Genomic DNA, 9,734 nt, shown 5'->3' on the forward strand with positions numbered 1-9,734 from the left:
AGCAGAAGAAAAACAAGGGGAAAGAAATCACAGTGAATATGAAAAACATGAGACAGAGGAAGGACAGAAGTATTGTTCAAAGAGGAAGGTCTTAAGCTGCAATTTGAAGGAATCAAATTGCAGTGGCATCAACATCAGAGTAAATCTGGCTGTGTGGTTTATTAAACTGGCCCAATGTTTTGTGACCATCAAAATAAAGCTTGAGTCTAGCTCTTATAAGACAATGTATCGCTAAAGTATTGATGTCCATCTGCCCATAAAACCAATATCTGTAACTGTCCAGCAAGATACCTAAGGAGAACAAAGCAACTGTTAAGTCAGCTTATCTATCAAATGGGGTAAATGTCTTAGGTCTGTAAAGAGCTCAAATGAACCTTGCACTCCTTGTAATAAATAATGTACATCAGTGTCAGATAACTGTTGTTGCAAAAATATATAACGTAAAATATAGTATTAAGAACAAAAGTGGCCTTACACCTGAATTATCTCAAAATTTTCTCCACCAAAACATAAACTATTCCCTCCCATCCCCCCACACCGTCAATATGCACACTTCTGGCAACTTGAGCTCTTGGTAAGCTTACTGATCCCATCTGACCAAGGAGCTGATCAAATTAGCGGGATTTGCTGACATCTGTGAGAATGACTGTGGGTGTATATGGGTTGCTCCTCTACCAAATCTAATACCTGACGATGTAACAAAGGGGCAAACGGAAGCACTGAATTATGGTTAGTTTCACTGTTTGAGCACACATTAAATTATGTCAATAGATCAGTATTGTCTTAAAAATACACATTAAAATTGCAATTTTCATATGAACTCAGTGCGTTTGCCTTTGGATACATTTGTGCAAAAAACACAAAAACACAAATGCATTTTTCAGCCTCAAACAATTCAATGTGAGAATGGATCACAGATATGCACCCACATAATTTTTTTTTTCTTTGTCACAGCTGAATTGCAATCCTAAAGAAACTGGATTGACAAATTAATTTATTAACACAGGTAAATTGAGTTACACACGTGGACAAAATTGTTGGTACCCCTCGGAGTAATGAAAGAAAAACCCACAATGGTCACAGAAATAACTTGAATCTGACAAAAGTAATCATAATTAAAAATTCTATGAAAATAAACAAATGAAAATCTGACACTGATTTTGAACCATGCTTCAACAGAATTATTTAAAAAAATAAACTCATGAAACAGGCCTGGACAAAAATGAGTGTACCCCCTGAAAATAATGTGACCAAAGGGACCAAAGGAACCATCTCCAAGCAGCTTGATGTTCCTGTGACTACAGTTGCACATATTATTCAGAAATCTAAGAGCCATGGGACTGTAGCCAACCTCCCTGAACATGGCCGCAGGAGAAAAATTGATGACAAATCAAAGAGACAGATAATACGAATGGTAACAAAAGACCCCAGAAAAACGTCTAAAGAGATTAAAAGGTGAACTTCAAGCTCAAGGAACATCTGTTTTAGATCACACTATCAGTCATTGTTTGAGCCAAAGTGGACTTCATGGGAGATGACCAAGGAGGACACCTGGCTCTGTTATGTTCTGGGGCTGCTTTGCTGCATCTGGCACAGGGTGTCTTGAATCTGTGCAGGGTACAATGAAATCTCAAGACTATCAAGGGATTCTAGAGATAAATGTGCTGCCCAGTGTCAGAAAGCTTGATCTCAGTCGCAGGTCATGGGTCTTGCAACAGGATAATGACCCAAAGCACACAGCTAAAAACACCCAAGAATGGCTAAGAGGAAAACATTGGACTATTCTGAAGTGGTCTTCTATGAGCCCTGATCTAAATCCTATTGAGCATCTTTGAAAGGAGCTCTTCAACCTGAGGCAACTGGAGCAGTTTGCTCATGAGGAGTGAGCCAAAATACCTGCTGAGAGGTGCAGAAGTTTCATTGACAGTTACAGGAATCGTTTGATTGCAGTAATTGCCTCAAAAGGTTGTGCAACAAAATATTAAGTTAATGGTACCATCATTTCTGTCCAGGCCTGTTTCATGAGTTTATTTTTTTTTAATAATTCTGTTGAAGCATGGTTGAAAAGCAATGTCTGAATTTCATTGGTTAATTTTCATTTTGCATTTTTATTTATTATTACTTTTCAGATTCAAGTTATTTCTGTGACCCCCATTGTGGGTTTTTCTTTCATTAACCGAGGGGTACCAACAATTTTGTCCATGTGTGTACATTATCTTAAATTTCTTTTAGAAATTCCCACTATGGTCACGTGCCAGCCCATTGAGCAGAGAGCTAAGGTACGGTTGAGTCAGCGCATCGATCCCATTTTAGAATATTCCCTTGTGGTTTAAGATGTAAAAGGCTGCATCTTTCCCACTGGCTCCATATTGGGTGTGTCTTTCCTCTTGTTTTATGTGCCACCTCTGTTTTGTTACGTGCCATCTCTGTTCGTTGTCGGCGGCTATAAGAGCAAGCTTCCATGTTCCCTGTTTCATGCTATCTTAGTTTAAATCCTAGCAAAGATTTTTTTTACACTGCCAGGCAACTTTACACACTCATGGCCTATTCTTAAGCAGCTTCAGGGAAAAGCCTCTGGGATACTTTTCCAACAGGCTTGTAGAAGATGTTTATGCTGAATATGCTATATATGAACATATACACTTATGTCACACACTATAGCACTTTCCGAGTACGAACACTATTTCCAAAAAACATATTTAACCCCTAAAAGTGATCGCAATCAATTCATACACCAACATCAGTATTTACATTTGTCTTAAAAACAAACTGCAAGCATTTAAGCATTAGCCATTGGCTTAAAAATATCTTTAGGATTACGAAAAACAGTGTACATGAATACATACATACAGTGTGAGGTAAATAAACATTAGTGAGCAACATGGTTTCCTCCAGAATAAACCTCAAGCATGTCCACACCTCCAACAGCAAGGACTTGTAATGTAAGCACAACATACAATGCATACAACCTGCAGTACACACACATTAATATATATATATATATATAATATAATGTAAATAATTATAAAATCTTTCTAGTATGGGTACACATGCAAACATATACATACACAAATACACACACTAAACTGTCTGTCTTATAGATCCACACATGGATCCTGTTCTGTCCCAGCAGTCTCTGGGGATGGGGGGATGGGATTAACAGTGCAAGGAAAGCAGAGACCAGCACATAAATTTTCTTCAAGCAAGCTCCCTAAGGACAGGCCTAAGGTCCGCCCGTTGTTGCTCTCGATCCTGGGTCATAAATACTAGGGCATATGTGGAACAGCAGGTACCACCACTCTCTTCTTCCCATTCCTTACCTATTCTGCACGTACAGCAGTCTGTATATTAACCTATTCTTTTCTGAAGTATATGCATTTTTTTTAGAGACTATATATTCACACCCAAGGCTGTCATAATTACTCAATGAAACTTTAATCAATAAATGTTTTATTTTTTTCTTAATGACTTGGCAGAGATAATTAAACATTTTTTTTAGATGTCCACCTGGTCTCTTTTACAGGAAGTAACAGAGCCTGATGGGCATGTTCGTTTACATATTTCCCACAGGGTTTTTAGCTTTATTTAAAGGCTTATAAGGCAATATATCATAAGGAATTTTTCACTTAGAATCCTAAAAAAGTGTTTTCTAGCTTAACGGTCAATGTAATCAGTATAGCAGTACAGATTGCCAGCTCAATAACATAACTGTGGTGACAGTCTATACAAGCCTTATCTAAATAATTTCCATTATATTACAATCAATGTATACCTGTGCAATTACTTTTTATACCTCTTAAGTCATACTTGCAATCCATGTGCTGCACATGTTCACTAAATGTGTATTTGATCTATTCAGACACAGGATATTCCTATCCACTATGCATTTGATAGATAGAAATATCAACTCACGGCATTGTCAACTTACTTTTACTCAGTAATGTACTGTACCACTTTGGATCAAGAATTTACTAAAAATCATAGATTCGTACATGTATTCTTGCTTGTCTGTAGGCTTAGATAAATATGAGCTGCTCAGCGATGACTTTCTGCGTCAGTTCAAAAATAAAAGTAATTTCAGGGCATTATAATTCTGTTGTTATCCATTTTATTCACTTGTACAGCTTGTACTTCAAGTTTCAGCTCCAGTAGACAATTGTAGCTTCCAAACATCTGCCTCAAAGTCAACAGGGAGACAATTACTCCAGCATCTGGCACAACAACACAGGGGGAGAATAAAAGGTAAAACAAAAACGTTCAATTTCCACTTGAGTCACTGACCATAAACGTGGCTCTGTCGTACAGGATGGGAAAATGTACCCTGTAGATTAAGATAAATGAGGATGTATGGAACCGCTTACAAAGATAACATCACAGAGACATGTTTGCAACACCTGCACTTTGGTTATGTTTTTAAAAGCTCATGCTCAGCATGTTAACATTTTTCACTGTTAACTGCATAAATTTGTAGAACCACAGAAATTATAGCATTATTATAGCTGCATGTACGTATGAGCCATGAATTTTGCATTTGAGTCATTAAGATAACTTGGCCTTCATTCCTGACTGCTTCTACACAGGCGTGCAGAAACACACTAACTGCTACCGTTACAAATTTTGTACATTTTATAATAGGGTTTTTGATGTAATTTAATCCAATAACCTCATGAGAAAGACGTAAGACCAGATGGTTTTGGGCAACAGTAACTTTACAATAAATTTTGTCATCAGTTTACTACATAATATGCTCCTCACTTTGCCTTACCATAAACTAAAATTAGACTAAAATTAACAGGTACTTCTAAATATTACAAATAATTCAGCATTTTAGTATGAGCACTTAAGCTCTTGGTGGATTTGCATCTGAACAAACCACAAGACTTCTGCAACAATTTTCTTTAGACAAAGTGACGAAGTTTGGTAGTACTGCACATTGCCAAGAAACCAAACACAACAAACACAAACACCTTATACCAACTGTCAAGCACAGTGGTGAAATGATGATTTCAGGTGTTCCAATCAATTGCATGGCCACAGGTGCATAAAACCAAGCACCTAGGCAGGCAGACTGCTCTACAAACATTGTACAAACATGCAAACTGCCGCAAAAGAATGGGTCACTCACAGGAGCTCAGTTAATTCCAGTGTGGTACCGTGATAGGATGCCACCTGTGCAACAAATCCAGTCGTGAAATGTTCTTGCTACTAAATATTCCACAGTCAACTGTCAGTGTGCATTGTGCCAAGTGTAAAGTTTGGTGTGGGTTTGTTTTCAGAGTTGGGTTCTTCCCCTTAGTTCCAGTGAAAGGAACTCTAAATGCTTCAGCATACCAAGAGATTTTGGTAAATGTCATGCCACCAACTTTGCGAGAACATTTTGGGGATGGCCCTTCCTGTTCCAACATGACTGCGCACCACTGCACAAAGCAAGGTCCATAAAGACATGGATTAGCGAGTTCGGTGTAGAAAAACTTGACTCCTGAGTCCTGACCTCAACTCGATAGAACACCTTTGGGATGAATTAGAGCGTGGGCCAGGTCTTCTAAAATGGGCACCCAGCCCGACCTGCTGGAAGATTGCCCGCTGAGGTCCACTCTACCTGCGTCAGACTAGCTGCCACCTACCAATCAGACCATCAGACACCCCCCCACCCACCACCACCCATAACAGACCAGCAGCACACCCTCCTACCACTGCTACCTGTTTAATGACCATGTTAAAACCTAAATGGACTCGTAACTATCTGTCACTATTAATATCACCACTATTAACTATCTGTTGTATCTGGTTTGGTCATTTTTATTAATAATGTTTAAATAGTTCTGACCAGAGGAGGATGGGTCCCCCTTGTGAGTCTTGGTTCCTCCCAAGGTTTCTTCTTCCAGCTCTGAGGGAGTTTTTCCTTGCCACTGTTGCCAATGGCTTGCTCACTGGGGGTCTTTGATCCTTCATGTCTTACGTTATTTCTTGTTTTTGTCTCGGTCTTTTATTAATTACTAATTATGTAAAGCTGCTTTGTAAAAAGTGCTATACAAATAAATCTGACTTCTTGTCCAACACCAGTGTCTGACCTCACAAATGCACTTCTGGAAGAATGGTCAAAATTCCCATAAACACTCTCCTAAACCTTGTGGAAAGCCTTCCCAGAAGAGTTGAAGCTGTTATAGCTGCAAAAGGTGGCCTGACATCATATTAATCTCTATGGATTAGGAATGGGATCTCAAGTTCATATGTGTGCAAAGGCAGGAGAGGGAATACGTTTGGCAAAATAGTGTATGTCACATTATGTGAATATATATATATATATATATATATATATATATATATATATATATATGACAGTTTACCAATTTAATGTTTACCAAAGTTTATACAATTATGAACAAAAGAGACGCACTAGTAGAATATCTTGATTATCTATCACTGAAAAACTGTCCGCCTTAAAAACATTTAATAAGAATCACATACAAACAAGTGGTCATTGTGTCCTTAATTGACAGTGATTTTTTGTGAAATTACTTATAAAAATGTACAATGTGTAAAAAAAAGTGCAGGGAAGAGACGCATTTGCCTGTGAGAGTGAGAGGGGTCAGGTCTGATCTGATCTGCATATTTTAGGGTTTTAATGTTTTTCTTTTTGCTTTAAAGCAACATTACGTAGCATTTTTACCTTAAAATAACAGCTTCAGAATCATGTTGATGCTCCACTGACATGTAATAGTCATAAAAGAGAACAGCATCTCTCTTGTTTTGCTGTTTTCTTGCTATGTACCTGTAGAAGTGGGCAGGACACTTGCAGGAACCCTACCTTGTTCACATGCTTTTTTCACTTTAAGTAATGATTCTTTTTTCACACAGCAAATTTACAATAGCTAAATCAACACTTTAAGTGATAAATTAATGACATACATTTTTATTTAGCACTTGTAGCATTGATTTATCAGTACAAAAATAATAGCTTATAATTGTTAAATATGTATATAATATGTAGACACGGCAGCGGTATTGATGCTCAACCAGTTTATGTCCACAATCCAATTAACCTAACCAGTACACTTGAAAATAACTGAGTGATTGCTCTTGCCACTTTTAGAGTCACAAACTTACATACATTACATATACATAGTTCATCTGTTTCTCTGCATACTTTGTCAGCCTCCTTTCACCCTGTTTGTCAATCGTCAGGACCCCCAGGTTTTATTTTGGTGGTATGTTATTCTCAGCACTGCAGTGACACTGACATGGTGGTGACGTGTTAGTGTGTGTTGTACTGCCGGAGGATTTTAAACACCTCTGATGAAGGACTAGCGGATGAGCAACACAAACTGTGCGGCAACAGTTAAGCTTCTTCTCTGACTTTACACCTATAAGGTGGACCAACTAGGTAGGGGAGTCTAATAGAGTGGACAGTGAGGGAACACAGTGTTTACAAACTGCATCAGGACTGCTGTGTCTGATCCACTCGAACCAGTTCAACACACACTGACGTGTCACCACCACATCAGTGTCTGTTCTGTGCCGAGAATGACCCAAATAAAACTTGCTCTGTGGTGGTCCTGACCATTGAAGAACAAGGTGAAAGAACACTAACAAAGTGTGCAGAGAAACAGGTGGACTACAGGCGTGAATTACAGAACTACAAAAAGCTTCTATATGGTGAGTGGAGCAGATATAATGGGCCGACTTAATTCCAAACCAAGGGTGCTCATAATATTCTGATATGATTATATATATCTGGAAGTTAACAAACAGTTCCAGATTGTTTTTGTATAGGTACGAATCGGTTTAACCCCCTAATCCTTGCACATGAGCGAGGCTAAACGGAGACGGTAAGTGGGGCGATTCACAGCTGCTGAAAGCATTGGCTTTAACTGAGAATCAATGCAGGAAAAGACTGCGGCTCTTGATATCCTTTACTACGCGGGTTACGTTTCAACCATGGTATACGGTTTACCTATATCCCTGAATGCATATTTGCTATACGTACGTAACGCCAACCCTCTGGGCTACGACAAAATCGCTAAAACTCATGTCTTAGAAAGACCCGGATTTCCATATGTGGCGCTTCCACCACCACTCTTCCCCCGCCCCCCATTTCGTGTTATAATGCATGTGTCATTAATTCTTGCAGCACGCCTGACAAACCTGCAGCATATCTTTCTCACCCACAGATTTCAGAATATGTACCTTAAAATATATCATATGTTACCACCATTTCACGCGCATTCGTCTAGCAAAGAGAATGTTTATCTGATTTATCTGCAAAACGGGCATCCAACAGACGACAAAACGCCTTAATAAATACTAAATGAAATCTGAACACAACTGACAAGCGACTACTGCATAAGAACAAGGCTAAAACAGAACGCCATTTAGCTTAAATGATGCATATTCGCCACGTAAAGAGTGATTTTAAACATACATTTCCCCAAAGCTTCTGTCATTTTAGCTAGACATTTTTGAACATTGGTTAGATGAACGTAAAAGCAACCTCGCCGAACTTTCCAACCTGAATCATCCATATAGTAAAGAATTTAAAGCACGCTAACACTCTACTGTAAGTTCTAAGCTACATGGTGTCATGGAGGCTGTGGTACACGGATAAATCAAGCCAGAGATACATTGATGTTAGGCTACCAAAGATCTAGGTCACCTTGCTTCTGAAAACGTCTGATAGAATGAAAAAAATATGTCTAAATGACATTTCTTACCTTCTTCCGGGGCTGCCATTTCATCATATTTGTGAGTCAATAATATGAAACATTAAAATAGTATACACCAAGAAAGTGATTGTTCGCTGGAGTCGCAATAAGTCATTCTGTATTTGGACTTTTTTCAGTTTTGTAGCATAATTCCTCTTAGACAGTGCGCACACCGCTGAACGGAGAACAGACACAATGTTGACACGTGCAATACGTTCCTTGAGAACCCAACAAAGACAATGAAGAACAGTTACTTTTACGATTCAACCACTCAATATGCCGCTAGGCAGAATGGATTCGTATCTCTGCCCGTGGTTCATGAGTAGTGAAGTTCCCCATAAGAATCTGCTGCAACGTAGCGATGCGGTTTCCATGTAAAGCGACGTCAGGCGCGAGCAGGGTTGAGGTTGCACATCGTTCTCGTACTTATATCAAAACTTCTTTATCACGGCCCTTCTTTATCAAGTATGTTTGCTCCAAATTCGCGAACACAACGTTATTCCGCAAACATGCTCGATCGAACGTTATCCTTGCGAAATGCTATTAGACAATTGGTTCCTTTGAAGGCGGAAGTTCTTGAAAAAGAAAAAGATATGGTCTGGTGAATTTGTCTGCTCGCCTGTCCCCAGAAAAAAAATATTTTAAACACAGCTGGCTCCTAGAGGCAGCGGAAAATCTAGGTAAATCTTCACCGCGGTGGAAGGATATCCTGGAAGTAGCAACCAAGTACACAAGCGTAGTATAAAGACTTCCCCCTCCTTGCTTGGTAAGGCGTTCCGATTAGGAATTGACCGACAGCCTGAGCTTATGTTGCCAGTGTAGCAGATGGGGGCCAAAACGTGTTTATCGCCAAAAATAAGAACGGTAGACGAAAAGCTACATATTTCATAACCTAGTCTATTAACTAAGAAAACTTCCACACTAATATAATACATAAAATGCAACACATAATACATAGGGCTAGCCACAGATAATTAACGTTATTCCTAATATTTTTTTCCACAGTGAGCTATTTAGTAGTGACTGAACTAG

At 38.9% G+C, this 9,734-nt stretch overlaps 1 protein-coding gene across 1 annotated transcript in view; it reads right to left on the minus strand.

The window, feature by feature from the left end:
- Positions 1-9,453, minus strand: part of LOC140541728 (tetratricopeptide repeat protein 28-like) — a 104,955-nt gene extending 95,502 nt beyond the window's left edge. The window contains exon 1 of the mRNA XM_072664488.1: positions 8,712-9,453. Within this exon, the coding sequence (XP_072520589.1) occupies positions 8,712-8,738 (27 nt within the window). The 5' untranslated portion in view covers positions 8,739-9,453. The remainder of the gene's footprint in view (positions 1-8,711) is intronic.
- Positions 9,454-9,734: the final 281 nt, after the last annotated feature.

This window comes from Salminus brasiliensis, chromosome 20 (assembly GCF_030463535.1).
Source record: "Salminus brasiliensis chromosome 20, fSalBra1.hap2, whole genome shotgun sequence".
Taxonomy (NCBI): Eukaryota; Metazoa; Chordata; class Actinopteri; order Characiformes; family Bryconidae; genus Salminus; species Salminus brasiliensis.